Here is an 18578-nt window from a genome sequence, read left to right as displayed (position 1 = left end):
CAGTCTCCTTCGAAATGACTATTCAACTTTTTGAAGTTACGTTGCAGGTGAAAAGGGTGACTTCAGCATGTTAACATTTTCATTGATGTTTCATCAGTGTTTTGATGAGACTTGATCCGAGGGCCTGTTCACACCAGGGAAATTCAACAGGTCCACCCACGTGCACCTGTTGAAAGTGATCCAGTCTGAAAGGGGCTGGGACACAGGCTGTATCATCTTCTTGCAGTAAAAGCAGCTTCTTCTCCTCGGCATGAATGAAAACATGTGATACCTTTGTTTACGGCACACACAGGACAGGATCCTGTTCATTTGATACCACACGAGACTAGCTTTCACTGAGTTAAGTTCTCTCCCCAGAGATGCGAGTGTGGGTTTGAATTACAGCTCATGATGGCACAAAAACCACAAACAGCAGAAAGCCACAACTATTTTGAAGTTAAACTCTATGATTATATGTAAGCATATACAAAGTGTATACATACACCTATATCTTATATATATGGTGGGCAAACAACACATACAAGTGAGATAATTATCAAATTTCTTATTTACTGGAAAAGAATAACAGAAACCCTTGACTAATTTATAAATACAAATGCTACCCCCTCTTGAGCCACATGGCGTTAAAAAACTCTCATCAACCACACTCCCAGTCTGGAAATCACTTCAAATGAAATTTGCCTATTCTTTTCAAAGGTTGAGCACTGCTTACGAGCACCAAATGTGCCAAATGTCTATATACTTCTGTGACATACCATTTTCCCTTTCCTTGGTTTTTAACCGTGGCTACAAACGTTTGAAAACTGACTCGCCAATAGAACACTTAATGGTCTAGCATATGAATTCATGAAGTTTAAACGGGACATTACCTAGGTAGCTTTTAGGAGGTTTTTTTTTTTAATCTTTGCATTGTACCATGCCCGGAAGTATTTCAAATATGCTCTTCAACGTGCTTGCAACTTTGACTAGGAAACTCTTTTTTAAATTCAGCAAAAAACTGACCTGCCAAGACTATCCCTTAGATTTAAGGCAATCCAAGGGCAGAGTTCATCCCTTCAAATCTCAGTGTCAAACTGGAATCAATCCATGAGTGGTTGGGTTTACCATAAGATCTATACCGGCCTGTATGGCTCTTGAATAAATGACTTGCTTTGCAGTGCAAGAGGAAGTACATTCTCTTTTTCTTCTTTCAAAGAAGAAAATTTCTGAAATCCCTAGGTAACGAGAAACCTCAGTCAAGACAGCTAAAAGTCGAACAACTTTTGAACTTTGCTTTTAGTACTCTATATATCAGAAAATGCAATCTACTTCTGACTGCACCATTGTAATCATGCCTGCACCTTTATCAGTGGACACATGCTGCTAACACAAAAGGTGTTAGTCCATCTGGTCCAAACAACCACACTTGGGTGGTTTGGTGCTGTATCTTTATGCTATTAAGTGTAAGTATTTAATTAGGTAGAATAATAACTTCTCTTTCATTCCAGCCCCTACATTAGTCATAAGGGTCATATCATTATCGATATGATTCTGCTGCAGAATTACTAAATGACTCTATGTGGCTAAATTCATAACCAGTCCTTAAATTGGCAACTTTTTTAGAAGAAAACAGTTGACACTACAAATTAGGCATCACCTACCTTTTCAGTTATTGAGCAGACCTTATGAAATTTACCCAGTTCCATCTTGTGTGCATCCGGTGTAGAATAGGCAGTAAAATTTAGTAGAGTTGCAAACTCAATGACAAGGTGATAATTTCTGTATCAAAGTTACCCCAAGTTTTTATGGGCCATATCACCAGGACCAAGTTCCTTGAGGATATCTATCTGAAGCATCTATTAAATTAATGCCTCTGTTAGTGATGCGATGTTGGTACGTGGTACGCAACCATGGCAACGCGATACTCACCTCAGGTAGAAGAATGTGAGGGCCAGGATGAACGCTGCCACGCAGAACGTGACCGAGATGAGAAGGGCTATTTGGTGGACGGTGGTGTTATAGGTGTTATCGTCACCCGGCAGTTCTGCGAGGAAATAACAAAAAGGAGGGAATCAGACAGGGTGACTGACCACATGTCTGGCTCGTACTGTTCGACTGTCAGGAGGTCGCCCGATGGGATACCATTAGCAAATGAGGGAAGCTCAGCAGATCAGTGAAACATCTATGGGAAGGCTGCACATAACAGTGCAGGAAAAACATTGAAATCTATAAGATAGATACTGACACTGCAGGAGAGAGCATAGACTTTATAACGAATATTTTGTCAGCACATATAGATTTCTACTCGGCCAGCATGAGGGACAATAGCACTATGTACCTCCCTACATGTATATTTAACTCTCTAGCTGAATAGACACAAGGGCATGATCACAAACTAATTCTGCTACCCTTTACTTCAAACCATGTATCTGCAGAAGTCTTAAAAAACCTACACACACAACTGACATTCAAATCACTTTTGGCTAACTATGATTGTGCACTAGGAACAGTTGGGTTCAGGTAAGCCCTATGCACACACGGGCCAGATACAAAATCATCATCATGTTATTATTCCCAGAATCAATTCAGGCTACCTTACTTTGGTGAACTTTGATTGGTTGGGAAAGAGGGGGGGGGGGGGCATGGCGAATGTAGATATGAGGCGCCCTTACCTGTTGTTGTTGAGGTAGTTGTAGGGGGTAGGGTAGGGTTTAGCTTCAGGTTGCAGTTCGGCTCGTCGTTACAGCAGTAGACGGTGCGGGATATTAGATGATTGCTCAGCTGACCCTTACACTGCAGCAGTCCCCCATCTTCCTCTGGTGCCAGGCAACCATAGGATCTATGAAGCGAGTGATAGGAGAAGAAAGAGAAGTAGACAAGAACTATTAATAAACGGCAATCGAGAATAGCGAACATGGGAACTGGCAATGTCAAGGCAAGGGTTTGTATGGTGTTGCCGTGGCCCCCATCCCAAACCTTCCGTTGACCGGAACTCTGAAGGAAGAAGCATGTTGAATGGTTATACAGAAGAGTGCAGTTCGATCAGGGACTTGCCCAGTGTCATGATCTTTCTAGGGGTGATGTAAATATAAAGTCTTTTGTCTTGGGACTATTTACACAAGCAAACATCTGGCAAAAGTCTATTCACACACATAGGGAGTTTGTCATCGCATATACCGGTATACACTGTACCACTTAGAACCTTTTCAGGTTTTGGGTGTACCACTGTATTATCAAAGTCAATGGCAGAAAACAGGTAGTGGGTTGAATTTGAACACTAACACATATGGCACTACATAGAAGGTGTTCAAAATTTCATAACATACAATGTACCAGTAGTCTCATGAGGTGTGGAAACATGGAGAAAGCCACATGTTGTTGAAAATCACTGTCCCGGACCACGTGTGGCACGAGTAGAGAAAGTGAACGGGGAAACACCTCCTATGAACATCAATATGCATTGAGTTGCCTCTACATGTGATTATTAGATCAAGACAAAGGAAGTTGTTCAATTCTGGATAGTGAGTTAGACAACAGATGCTTTCGTCACTAGTTACGTTCAGACGACAAGCCTTAACCTCGAGGTTAAGCTTGTAGTTAGGGACCGTGTAGATGCACTTGTAGTTAGCTAACCTTGCTGTTAGCTCGATGTTAAGGGCCACGAGATATCTTAGGGTCAGCGCTCTAACCACAAGCCGCGGGGGGTTCCTACTCGTAGTTAAGCACCGTGTGGACACAAAAATCAATGAACTCAAAGGGGCAGGAGATTAACCTTGAGGTTAAGTTCGTCGTGTGGATGCACGTCGATGTTTGGGGGCAAGAGCTCAACCACGAGGTTTCCTAACCTCGAGGTTAGGGCTTGTCGTCTGAACGTTAAGTCCTACTGACTCGGTGATGAGAGTCACCAGGGTCTATCTATTCATTTTGCTATGCAGTCGAGCTCCTAGGACACCAGAGTGACCAAATCACAAAGATGGTCGATCAATCAAACTTCTGTCAGTGACTTGGGTTTACTAATTCATGCTGCTGCTATTCAGTATTGCTTCTGGAACATTCAGTCATTCTTCTAAGAGATACGTGATCATACCAGGACATGGTGGTTTACCTATTTCATTTCATGTCTACCACATGGCTGACAGCCTGTTCTGGACCCAGTCCCATCCCTTGAAAACGATGCTGGTTGTTTTACCATGGAGAAGAATAAGCATCACAATCATGTATGTTTAGGGCTTTTTACACTTGTAAATTTTTGCTTAGTCCCGTACCAACGGTGGGGCTAAGGGGGGGGGGGGGGGGCCTTAGCCCCCACCGTTGGTACGGGACTATCCTTAAGAATAGCCCACTTTCTGTTTACACTTGCTTTTGCCAAAGTGGGCTCGCCCCACCGATAATCCTGTACTATCTGGCCCTGCAAAATAGCAGGGTTAGCACCGCAACTGCGGTGCCAAGCAAGTGAGTGTAAACAGAACGAAAAAAATAATCCGGGGCTAAGCGACGGAGACGAAGTCCGACCCCCACTGACCAATCAGAAACGAGGTAATCAAGTGCTGCCGGTGCGTGCGTGTATGTGTACAGTGCACAGCGTAATCATGAATATTCATGTGGTTTGGAAAGTCCGGGGCTAAGAAATACGAGTGTAAAAAGGTCGGTTTTCTCCTTAGCCCCGGACAAGAGATAGTACGGGACTAATTGGCCAGTGTAAAAAGCTGAAAAAATTGGTACGGGACTAACGATAGTCCTGGGTCAGAGAAAGTCCGGGGTTAAGAAACACAAGTGTAAAAAGGGCTTTTGTGTATTATGTGTGTTTGTATGTTTCTGAGTGAGTGTAAGCACACGTGTTAATCTATTTCCCAGTCATCATGGGGCAGAGAATGAGTTGTTCTGGGTATGTGGACAACAGAACCAGGTTTCCAGTCGGCTGCAGCCGAATGTGAGCTCAATCGAATCATCTTCCCCTGCCCCCTCCCCTCCCCTGCCCTGCCCTGCCCCCACCCCCACATCCATCCCTGCAAGATGAGATCGGGAGAAACCTGGAGATATTTATGAACCCAGCTATCCTGTTTTTCTAACATGACAGGTCAAATGATCAGCGCTCCCTCTTGAATTTCGTTTCCATATCTTTGGCGGGATGATGGATGAGTTCAATGCACGCCCCTGTGCAAGAGTCTGTGACCACAAGCAGTCATGTTGGTCATGTTCTTCCAGAACTTTTCTTCTTTCTTTTTTTGGCTCTCTGCACATTAAAGGAGAATTCCATCCTGATATTGTGTTGCTTTGTATGAAAAAAAAAAAAAAATCAGAAAAGTAGATCAGTGAAAACTTGGTCCAAAAATGAGACAGACACACACAAAAAGTCATGGACAAATAAAAATTAGAGAGTAAAGACAAAATGGCAACTCTGGGCGACATAGATGTTGAGCAGCTCTCCATCCCGTTTGTACACAAAAAGTCACAAATTTTCATTTTTCTCACAAGGTTAACCCATTGAGGACGAGTCCCGAGTATACTCAGGCAGGTGTCTATGTGAAATGCGTGTTGTAGCAAAATCAGTCCGTCCTCAATGGGTTACTCAGGGGTGTATCCAGGATTTTTTCTGGGGGGGGGGTCGTAATCACAATTTTTGGACCTTTACCTTTGCGAGGGAGCGGAGCGACCGAGCGGGGGGAGGGTGTGGGAGGGGGACACCCCCCTCCCACAGTAGGGAGTTTTTGAATTTTATATCTTAAAATGGGGCCATTTGGTGCATACAAAAGTGACTTTTTCAGCATACTTAAAAAAACCCATTTATCATGTTAAAATTGGTGATAAAACCTGTGTTGGTCACTAAGGGTCTTGTAAGTTCGTTAATCGGTAAGTTGAAAACTGCATAAGTGCATTTAAAAAAAGTTGCTAACTAGCTAACCTTACACCTTCCTAAAGTACATAGACCCCAGGGTAAAAAGCCCTCGAAAAACAGAAATTGTCTTTTACAAAAAGTGGACCTTTTGAAAATTTGGGGGGGTCGTATGACCCTCCCGACCCCCCCCCCCCCCTTGCATACACCCATGTTACTTAAGAAAATTCTTCTCCAGATCTGTTCATGGTACAGTTGAACCTCTATTATCCGGCCTCCCTTTATCCGGATCTCTCTATTATCCGGACGCAATCTCGCCGTGATTTTTTTAATCTTTTTTTAATAATTACGGGAGGAAAGGGGGATTCCCAACGGATACATTTCTTAATAATTATTTAGGTAAATCATCCCAAGAATTTATAAAAGAAAATGATTTCATTCTTGCAAACACGAACCTCTATTTTGGGGTCTGTTACTGAGTGTAACAATGAAAAGGTTGCAGTATACACATTACTACATGTGGTACTACAATGGGTTACATCAGTACATGTGTATGTATATGTAGACTTTACATGTATAAGGCATTGAGTCTCCCGTATCCGGCCAAATCCCTTATCCGGACGAGCCCCGGTCCCGACTTGTCCGGATACGAGAGGTTCAACTGTATCTATAAAAAGTATATGTTTTTGCATGTACTCAATGGATAAGTTCTGTCAGTGCCAAAATATTTGGGAAAACTGAAAATTAGTGAAATTTTGTGTACAAAACAAGTATAGAGAGCTGCTCAACTCACTGTTGAGCAAGAAAGGCTGGGTGGGTCGGGGATGGGGGGGGGGGGGTTCAGGGGAAGGGTGTACTAGCATCGCTCTCTTGCCATCGGAGTCTTGATTTAGCTAACGGGGACAGTTATCTGTGCAATGCATTGCAGTGTACAACTGTATGCAACTAGTGGTCCAAACTTTAAAGGGACATGTCAACAGCTTTCATACACTGCAAGGCGGCAAGGAGACACTGGAGGACATATCAATGGCAAACACACACACACATACATATACACACAAAATTATGCTACTTTACAACTCCATTTGGGTTTGACCTTCAATGTGGGCACCGGTTGTTGACAGTAATTGCTGCAACAATGATACATGCTCCAGTTCAGGGGGAGGGCTTGGAAAAAATATTGCCAGTGCCTTAAAACGTATCAGTTCATCCCCACCCACCCTCCCCCCCCCCCAAAAAAAAAAAGAAGAAAAAAAAAGCAACACATAGGGCCTACTTCCTGATCTTCCTCCCACATTGGCTAGGTTCCCAATAGCTTGTTATCTGTGCATTCCTTTCCACACTTTTAGAACAACTACTTCCGGGGAAAACAATTTATGAGACAATTTTCCTGGCAAGTCATATAGTAATCAAGGACAGGTCTTCTGATTTGCATTCTGTCTACACAAGATGACATTTTCTTGGCAGCGCTTCTATCGCGCTTTGCTTGTTTACAAATAGCCCCGAGTGTAATGCACTTTATTCAATAATCTCAGCACAACTGTAATAGGAGATACTGTAGCAACAAATGGCTCAACCCTGAATGAAAGTGAAAGGGGAAAAAAGGGAAAAAAAGAAGCAAAGGGAAAAAAAGACGCAAAGGAAGAAGTTTCCTTCATTTCATTTGTATCAGGACAATAAACATACAAAGCAAAGAATGGGCGATGGGCATCTTATCCAGAATTCTTCCCCCACCTCCCCCCCCCCCCCCCCCATGCCAGAGGCTTGTTATTATATCTGTGCATGCAGTGTCACGGAGCCCATATTGTTCTAAGCCGTGCAAAATATCTCCTCCCTTGCAAGTGTACACAGTATGCCTGCATTTATGTGCATACCGTCGGGCAGCAACCCCCCAAGACTGCCAACCTCGTCACTAGCTAGCTCTGCGCTCTATTTTTGGGAAAAGATGGCGGATGCCTTGCTCTGTTGCTACGCATAGATCATGGCAACACAAACATTCCTGTCACAGACGATCCAGTCACGTTCATTAACTCTGCCCGCAACCATACCTTTCTGCAGAGGGGTTGAATGTCCGACACCGTTCTTGTCGTACTATCAATATTCTTGCACGTCTATACATCATCCGTCGTCCCAATCCGGCCACATGCAACATCCTACTGTCGCACACTCGCAGGAAAGAGTTTAAGTACATTCATCCCTTACTTTCTTTCTGAGCAAAGGCATCTGCAGATGTCTTCACAAGTTGACTCGATTCACAGGAGTGTTGTAAAGGCATACACATCTCGATCTCACACGTACATGATTACTTTTTTAAAAGCCCACAAACAAATTATCGGTAAAAGAAACTTTGAAAGCCCTGAAAACAAATGGGCAAGGACTTTAGAATAATTCTCCATTGCTCCAACTTTGCATTACTACATGTGTACCTTTCATTGCTTAAGTGTACAGATGATCTAAAACATTCTACATGTGAAATAAGGTGCTAATCACACATGTATCTGAATGCCAGGTTTGCCATACATACAAATCTGAAGTATTGTACATGTAGATATATTCCTCAACCATATATGGATACAGGCATACAGAGATGCACATTTATATCCAGTATTTATATATACACACACATACACACAATCACACAAACGGACAACCAACCACAGATAGATAACACTATTCCATCCTAACCCATCATTTCTTATATCATCTCCCCATCTCATTCTTCCTGGGCTGTGTGAGTGGTTTGGGTTCAACGTCCCCTGTCTCTGACTTCCTCCATAGTAAAAGAAAAAAACAAACAAAAAACAACCCAGTCTGTGACGGAGAGTAGCACTCACTCAATGACAAGTCTAGGGACGCTCGCCTACATCTAAATGAGCTCTAATCCCTGCCTCCCTCCTCCTCTGCCTGGTGGTTTCCGAGGTGACAGATATTTGTGCCGATGAATACTTGATGGCTACCAACCAATGTGCAGGGAAATTGGAGGAGAGGCTAGTACGGATTTTTGTGAAGCGGGGGTAAAAAAAAAAATGATCAAAATACAACTCGCAGCACAATAAACCAACACCTGCCTTATTCCTAATGACAAGAAGTGAAAAGATAAAAGTGGATGTCGCTGGATCCTTGGTACAACCTCTAAAACTTGAGCATGTATTTCTTTAAGGCATGCTGTAACGAGAGCGAAAGGGCCAGCTGCCACAGGGCCTTACAATGATCACATGGGAAGATTGGAGATGCACACGTTCAGTGAGTTTCGGATGCACACAGTATAGCCATGAGAAGACATTTTCTGCACAGAATCCCAATCTTATTCTGCCCCGTATTCATTTCATTTATGGAATCCAGGAAAGGTCAACATCAATGTCTCTTCATTTTGATGACAATCAACTCAAAGAATGCGAGACTATCCCTCTTCTACTTACTTTAATATTCCTTTCAGTCAGTCCCAACCCCCTCCCCTCCCGACACAGACACACACATACACATACCCTCACACAAACAGAAACACACACATGACACATGTCGTGCATGCTCAGACATACACACACACACACACACACACGGGCCTACACCTACAAGTTTGTACACAAACCATGTGAAAGCCCCTGCAGTCAGCTGATAATGCCAGCTTACCTTGACTGCCCCTACAGGGTCAAGGACACTGAGATGGACCTAGTGGGTGGAAAGGGCTCAAGGCATTATTAAAGCTGATGTACTGGGGCGATCCTCACGCATGAATTGCAATCCACCCGCCCGCCCGGCAGGAGGAATGGACAAGACTTTGCCAGTGAGAGAGTGGATAGATGCATTTTGTTGCTCTCTGTATTATTGCTACAAAGGCGGACAAATGCAGAACTGATTATCATTGCTGTGCTTGAATTTTGACCCACCAGATTAGCCTGTTGCCTGAAGTACAGTTTTATTGTCTTTCAGCCTACAGAAAACAGTATAACAAGCATATATATACAAACATGTAACTCATCGAAGTATTATTGCTGCTTTATGTGCTATCTTATTATTTTGTTGTTGTTTACGGTTCAAAAGCATCTTCTATTTTCTTTTTCTTTTCTCTTTTTAACACAAGGGAACTGAGCAATACATTCAACGCTTTTCCCAGATTAGAGAGTAAGCATATTGCTGTATGTGTGATGTGAGCATGCAAAAAAAGAAAAAAAAAAAGAAAAAAAGAAAAATTGTTCATTTCAATACACTTTTCATGCTTATTAAACACAATGCCTTTAATATGAATCGTGTGCATATCTTTACTGCAGGCACCTTTCTTTAAAAGTTGGAATATTTCTCAGGTTTCCCAACCTGGCATGCTGAGAAATAGTAGGGGGCCTATCTCTGCATGATATTCGGTTGCAAGTAGCCCATCCTCGCAGAGGGTCTAAAAAAAGAGAAAAACTTGGAGGAGCAGATGATGATGGTGGGGGTGGAGGGAAGAGGGCAGGAGGACATGGTTGGTGGGGGGGGGGGGGGGGGGAGGTAGGAGATGGAAGATGAATTATTCCTCGTTCCGGTGGCAACCAAGCGCACACACGTCATGTCTTATTGATGTGTGAGGGTGAAGACCCAGCACCACCCTTGGCTGGTGAGATGTTTATTTGGATACTTGCAGACAGTCAGTCAGACAATTACATTTGTCAGGGACGGGCCCTAGCTGCCGCGGCGGTATGTTTATGGCACATAGCGGATATGTTACCATGCAGCAGGAGAGTACAGCACTTCGGCAGGGTTCTTCTTTCTAAGGTTCGGCTGCTTGTAGAGCACAGAAACTGGTAGTCACTCAGCCATCAAGTGCCTGGTGTAAGAGGAAGGTCCGGTAACGCCGACACCTGAAATCATTAAGAGCTCACTGTATCAAAGAGCATCAAGTACCATTGACCTTGTCACCATATACTCTGATGTGACTAGAGTTATCATTTTGGTTGGGGGGGGGGGGGCAGGGAGAAGGCACTGCCTATATTATTACGTTCCACAATCACAATCACTAAAATATGATAGCTGCAACACTATCCTTTCAACTTCATCACATTGAATGGTTCCTTTTTTTGTACTATTTCACACACTGTTCAAGTGTTGCAATCAATACCTAAATCTGCTGACTAAATTTGCTGATTGGACTATCATACTGCTATCATTATAAAGGAAAATGCTGGTAAAATCTCTAAGTGATAAGTGCATGCATAGCAAAAATCATTTCATATTAAACGGGGAAAAAAAAATTGCCATCTCTAGAACTACTTGTCATTTATCAAGGTGTGATTATTTTATATCTACTGTATGCCAACTCAGTGCACACTACCTTCTTCTGTCACATATTTTCAGAGATGGTAATGTTTCTAGTGATGCACGGTCTCTTCACGTACAGCAAATAAGACTAGGGGAAAATTGCGCTCCTCCTATCCTCGAAACTTGGAACTTTGGTAGCTATTGGGGACAATTTGATGCCTTTATAATATCTTGTGTACAACTCGGGAGAGGTCTTGAATTTCTCTAATGTTGACATTACCTTATTATGTGAGTGACGTTATCATTTGGCAGTTTAGCATTGACTTCAACCATTACAGAGTTTTTTTTGTCATGTTACATTTGACATAGGGCCTACACTGTCTTGATACTGACATGGCACTTCCGTAATGGGTTAAACTGAAGGAATGGGTAAAGTCTCATGTAAATAGCATCTATAAATCTGTACACTACTGACCTTCAATATCCATTATAATCCTCCGAAAGAGTATCACTATGGTCTTTGAAAATGATTCTACTTAGATAATTAAACTCATTAAACCTAAGAAACACAGGATTGTTGCTGATATTTAATCTTTTTTTGTTGTTGTCAGACTCAATATGAGGATCATCAGTTTAGGAAGTCAGCATTTATGACTGCACTATTTCTATAGTTCTTGAGCACAGCAATGACTTGCCTTTGGAGACTAGTATCATCCATAACATTCTCACCAAGACTTGATTCTTGACCTTCCGACAGGAGTAATTTCGAGTACTGGATCTTTCACTTTTTCCCCTGGGGGTCAATGGCCTTGAAATAATTAGACATGACCTTTCGCTGAGGACAAGGCTCAGTTGGACTGGTGGGACGCCCGCTGCTGAGCCGACTGGACACTGAGTATATATGACCCCTGTTACCACTGGTCAACCGTGATACTCGTACATTCCTACGCATGCCGACTGCATACATCTAATTGACCAGCACAATTAAGTGCTTGCCTGATTAGAGTGGACCCAGGTCTGCTATTAAAAGACTGTACACACCACTCCCTTCTGAACTGGTTGCCGTGTATGGACCTTGGGTGGACGTGATGTTCTTCCTATTCCTTACTGGATGGTCACTTGCTGTGGAATTAAATACACCGTGTTGTGTTTTCATTTGAGAGACATGCGGAGAAATACATTGTAGCAACTCAACAAAATCCTACATAAGTATGCAAATCACCCACTATTGTACAGCAAATGCCACACCAGTTGATCTCAACTAAAAAGAAAGATGAAATGCAATACCTAGTCACATGTAGGCCTACATGCAAAACCAGAAGCCATGCAACCAATGTGACTTTATAGTATTACAACTGCCTGGCAAATACAATCCATAATATATGTGACTTATTGAAACTATATCTAAAATGTCATACATGACATATTTTGAGTTTGACGATCAAGCTCAGTGTTTGGAAAATATAAGAATACACAATAAATATTGAAAATTTACATGAAAGAAGCCAGATATTTTTAGGCACAACATTTGATGCAAAAATAACACTGTTTGACAACAAAATTAGGTGTTTTTATTCATGACTGACGGATACGTTGTAGCAGTAGTCGGTCATCGGTAGAGCTTGATAATAAAGATGCAAAATCACTTGGACATGAATACAGAGTCATCAGGATGGCAGGGTATGTTTTTATTTCTTTGAAGAAAACAGTCTATAATCTTGCCTGAACATCATAAATTTGTGTTGGATGTCTGGATAAAACCTTCATTCCAGGATAGAGCTGGCTCAATATAGAACTGTTCCATGGAGTGTCTTTGAGGCATTAACAAAACAAAGAAAGAGATAAACAGATAGAGAGAGAGAGAGAGAAAGAGAAAGGAGGAAAAAAAGTTAATTTTTTTTTTATCAGTTCCATAAAATAATTAAAAGTTGTGAAACGTATTTCATATGAAGTAGGAAAGAGCTTCAAACTGACCCCGTATCCACACATGACAGACAAATACTTTTCGGCCCTGGTCCCAGTGGCGCCTTTGCTCTACTTTTCAGCACTTCACTGGTTTCGAAGAAGCAAATATTCCGCGCTCGGAGAGAAGGGCCAGCCGGGAAGCTGCTCCCGCAAAAAAAAAAAAAAAAAGTTTGGATGCGGAACCCTAAAATGTTCCTCCACCGGCTGTCAGATCGAACTCGAGCAATTTTCCCGGCTTGCCAAGCATGAATTTGGTCGATGACTAATTCCTGAGTGCCGCGGCTCGATTTTCGCGGTGAGAAAGCAGAGAAGTGCAGTGACTGGCTGCCAGGACATGTGTGTAAATTCCAGGAGATGCTAATTTTCTCCCTTCATTTTTTTTTTTTTTCGTTTGCCTCACACTGTTCCTCCATCGCCTCATTCTTACTTTCTTTCTCGCTCCTTTTACTTTCTTCTGTTGTCGTGGAGACGAGAATAGTATGTAGCTGCAAAAGTACAATTACCCGGAGTGTCACTGTGGCAGGCAGGGCTTAGCATAAGTAGGTCATGGGATTGTAACAAATGTACCTCTGAAGAAGCCCAACAAGGATTGGCTCACACCATTTTGTACTATACCACTCTTAATTATTTAAAATTCACCATGACATGGATGTGGTAATCATGTGAGCGCCATAGACTACATTCTCCACATTGATGCAAATCAGTCATCTGAAACAATTATCTACCAACTGTTAGAGGCCTACACATATAATGATATCAAGTGTCATGGAAAGATTTGTTCAGAAAATGCAAATGCAAATGCCCTACATTTCTAGTACAATACAAGCGTAAAAACAGTACATTATGTACACATGCAAGCATAGTCATTTCCCTGTGGCACTACGAACATTTCCTATTCTAACATGGCGATATCGTTGTTCCTATTCATACAATGTATGTCAGGTACGGTTCTTTCCACAGGCTTCCATTCGACACAGAGATGATGGAAAACTTGCCTCTGTTTGCATGACACTAGCACCGGGATGCCTGCCAGTGTCAGACAGAGCAGAGCATCCCGGGCCTACCAGGGACTGCCTGCTACCAGAGAGAGAGAGAGGGAGAGTAAAAAAGAAAAAAATACATAATGAGAAATTCCACTCAAAATGTTGGCGATCACATTACTTTTCGCCCAACAGCAAGAGCATTAAAAGGAGAGCAGGCAAGGCAAAAGACGGGCTCTTCATTCGCCGTTGTTCATTCATCATGACTGCAAGCATGCCGGAGAGCATCCCCTGGGGGGGTTGGGTGGTAGAATTGAGATTTCAAGCTGCCTAGGCGCCTCGCCCCAGCAGCTGAGCGCTTAAAGGAGAGCTCTCGCCCTTTCTCCGCCCCGTCACGGGCGGAAGTGTGACCCGGTAGCCGTGGCTTGGGAGGTGCAGCTGCTCTCGATTAGAACGACCCTGATTGCTCGGGAAACACCCTGTGAAGGTAAATTCTCTTCGCAGCGTGTCGAATCTATCTCACATGCTCCGATGCTACACCACAGCATCAGGGAAGATGCTTGCCCCTATACCAGTAACCACACCCACCTGGCCCTGCCCATTCATGGACTTATTGACCACTGACAGTCATGAGCCAATACAATCTTATGATGGGTTCTAGCTCTGCCCAGGTCTTAAATGTCTGCAATATCTATTCTTTCACAATCCACACAGTCTTCTGCCGCGAGCATGTACATCCTTATCATGCTGGTTATGAAAACACTCCTAGTCGATTCCCCGTAGTCATTTAATTGCATATTGCTCTTCAACACTTCACAACGACACCATCATTGTGTAGGTGACTGAAGGACTACATTGTATGTACATATCTCAAGAATGGATTCTAATTGCACAATTGCTGTGAAAAAAAGTATGAAATGTTAAACAGATCACTGAAATTGGACTCATTGATCAGAAGTGGGTAACTATCATTATGTGACTCTCTCTATTAATCATGCAACATGGCATTCAGTGGAGAGTTTCCACTCAAAATGGTTGTTTCAGGCACATGTCTATTAGGACTGTACACCCACACTCTATTATGTTTTTGCGTCTGAATCATTAGTGTATCTTATTTCATATCTTCTCCAAACGCACATTCTCTTCTCGACTCCGCTCTAACTAATATACTGGGTTATCAAACAGGTTATTAAACATCCTTTCGACATCCGTTCATACAGATATGTTAGCAAAACATGTCCTTTTCATGCCCATAATTAAAAATTGATTTCCATGCAACGTCACAGTCATGTGACATAGATGGACCACGAAAGACTTTATGATGCATCTTATTGCATAATATGCCAACATTCCCTTTGTCCTACCATTTTAGATACTTGAATTTTGCCCAAGATTTTTGTTGATCCCTTATATCTATTTCATTGATTTTTATTCCAACAATATTCTCTATGGGGTATCAGGTTTCCCTTCACTTCACTCAGCATTTGCATGATGAAGGCTGGCTATGGATACGCCTGGTTAAACATTGCACGCCAAGTGGCACGGCGCAATTTCCATCAATATCCTTCGAATGAAACCTAATCCGGCAGAATGCCTCTTTAATCTAGGAGTTCCACATGAAATATGTACACAGTCTCAAATTTCAGCCTCAGCCCCAGCACTGTGTTGGCTTTCGTGAGGGCACACCTGAGCTCACGATTATTTCTGCGGCAAACCTCCCACCCCATCCCCTACCCCCCCCCCCTTTCCTTTTTCCTGAGTCTTACTATTGGCAGCTAGAGAAAGACATTCCCTCAAATAGAAGAGAGGGTAAATAGGAAACTGCACTGAATGAGAAACACTAGGAGCAACGGCAAACAGAAAAAAAAAAAATCACAGGAATGAATTAAGAGCATCTAGATGGGAAGGACCCGAGACCCAACTGTTTTCTAACAGTTGAATAAAGAGTCGAGTTGGGGGTGGGGGTGGGGGTGGAGGAGGAGCAGAAAGGAAAGTGAAGGGGAGGGGGAAAGGGGGAGGGTTGGGCATGAGATATGATCCTGTGCTAGACATAGAATGGAGCATCCCGGCAACATTTCGAATCTCATCATCTATTTCTATCGGAAAAAATCTGACAGCTACCTCAAGGCAGGGGGAAAATTGTGTCTTGGGTGATTTGTCTACCTCGCTGACAGCAGGAAAATCATGTCTGCTGTGATTCGTCTTTCTGTTTGGCCAAGCATGTTTCCTCAAATTCAGTGGCCTGAAAATCTAGTACGAACACAAAAGAATGCAGAGCAAGGCAGGGTACGTATATTGTCCCCGAATATTTCCATTCATTCAATTTCCATGTAAAAACCACATTTTATTTTGGGCAGTGAATTCCACATGATTCGTAAAAAGATCAGTTTATCTTTCGTCCCATGTGTTCAAATCTGTGCCTATCCTCTGTCAACGGACAATTGTACCACTTGACAACTATTTTCTTCTTCTTCATCTTCTGTTTTTTCTGTATACCTGCCACAAATGCACATGCACAAGGGTGGGGCAGTCTTACACACCATAAATAGTTTTCTGCCATAATGCAATAATAACATGACACCCAAGAGTATCTATCTCAAACACTGATGAGCAAAAATAATTTTGCCTTTAAAGCCACATTTACAGTGAGAAGAGAGATAACAAAGCACAGGCACAAGAGGGAAACATACTATACACACTTTAGTATACGTACAGTCTTTGGACCACAGTGGAGTTTGAGGTACACATATTCAAGCCACTGCTACGTACAAGGTCGAATTCGTGCAGCTAGAAGGCTAAAACTAATAATCACTAAACATTATGTGCTATAACTCTGAACCTGCCATTTATGGCTTTGTTGTTTTCCACCGAGATGAATTGCTTCTGACAAAACAAGGAAAGAACATAATCATCGTTATTGGAATGTTTACCTCAACTAACAGGCAAGAATGGCCGCTTCCATTGGTGATTATATACAGTATATCATATCCACATTTCTTTCTCTTTCAAAGAGGCTTTTGAAGCTCTTTAACTCTTTGTGTATCTACATTCACACACCCAACTCTGTGGACAACTCGTTAACTTCAAATAATTTTGCTCAAATGCACAATTCCGCACAAACCGTTGGATAAATTACGTACACTAAGTACATTACAGTACATTGAGAGCATCATAGTTACAGCCTTTTGTCATCAAATTTACATTACAGCAAAGCTTGCAATTTTTCTACAACTTTTGTTGTACTGCATTTCTAGTATAAATACCTTGCGAAAAATGCCTACAGCTTTGAAAAACAGGCTGTTTTCCAAAAGCACTCATGTGTTGCACTCTCAATGTAAAGTGGCATAAAAAGAGTTAAAGGAGATGTAATATAATGTCAAGCACATGATCCATCTTGCAATAACTACAACTACGTAGTCATATTTCACACATGTGACTTCCAAGTTTTTGTCACTTGCATACTGACCCACATCATTTAAGAGAACCAACAATTGTATCGATTGAATCAATACACCAGTGAGCTGAAATAATATTTTGTTTGAAGGAACTTCATTGTTTAGTCTGCTTCTTTCACTGCAAACAAACACCACATCAACAGTGGTCATAAATTGCCAGCCTACAATATTCCAGCCTTTGCATTGAATGCCCGTAATTTATGGCTCAGGAGTAGGTCACGTTAGAATTATGGGCGTGAGTTATGACAGTAACAGTACACTTTTAACTGACATTTTCAAATGTTGAGAAACATACAGGAAAATATATTGCAAAGGAGAAACAAAGGACTTTGCGTGATCATTTCAAAACTGGGGGTGGCTGCTCTCAAAGAGTGAATTTCAAATGTCACTCCCGTGGAAAGTGAAAAGCTGGCAAATGATAACCACATGCACATTGATGCGAGGATCGATAGCCCCGTTTCGAAGCGGACAACCCCATTTCATTTTCGGTTCTTGGATGATGAAATCCCTCATGTTCTCGCAGGCAATGATGATGGGCACGGTAGTAAGGCATAATGACATTTCCGCGGAGGGTACGTCATCCTATCCACCTACAGTTGTATACACTGCCACGAAAAAAAAAAAGTACAGCGAATATGAAGATACATCTGAAACTGCCTTTATGGCTTTCTTCATGACCATCTCCATGTAAAATGAGCCACTGGGGCTTGGGTTGTGGACATTAGTGCAACGACAGGCTTTAACTGTTAAGATGCCCCAATGTACAGATGTGCGAGTTCAAAAGTACAATCGAATTGCCATGGCACAGTTGCACTGACACTAATTGCGCATTTTCCGAGTTGAATGATTTACGATGCTTAATCATAGAACTGAGATGACACATCGATAATCAGTTCTGCTGTGCCCGATTTACTGACGATAAGTTCCATCTAAGACGTCAAATGTCGTGTAAGCAGAAGACAAGTTTTTCCCTGCAGCAAATCCTTAAAAAAAAAAAAAACAAAAAAAAAAGTTCTGTGCATGATGTTCTTGAATGAAGACCACAAAATATAGTTGACAGATTTGAAATAATGCAATTGTAAATGTATACGACATGTCAGGCATACAAGAGTATTCCTATGCACTTCCTTTTTC

At 42.2% G+C, this 18578-nt stretch overlaps 1 protein-coding gene across 1 annotated transcript in view; it reads right to left on the bottom strand.

Moving 5' to 3' along the window:
- The window catches only part of LOC140229067 (bone morphogenetic protein receptor type-1B-like), an 83988-nt gene that overhangs the window by 9595 nt on the left and 55815 nt on the right, over window positions 1-18578 (bottom strand). The window contains 2 exon segments of the mRNA XM_072309326.1: window positions 1909-2023; window positions 2652-2818. Coding sequence (XP_072165427.1) covers window positions 1909-2023; window positions 2652-2818 — 282 coding nt within the window.

The sequence above is a fragment of the Diadema setosum genome, chromosome 5, assembly GCF_964275005.1.
Source record: "Diadema setosum chromosome 5, eeDiaSeto1, whole genome shotgun sequence".
Taxonomy (NCBI): domain Eukaryota; kingdom Metazoa; phylum Echinodermata; class Echinoidea; order Diadematoida; family Diadematidae; genus Diadema; species Diadema setosum.
Note: the sequence above shows the minus strand (reverse complement) of the source record. Positions and strands in the feature narration are given on the sequence as shown.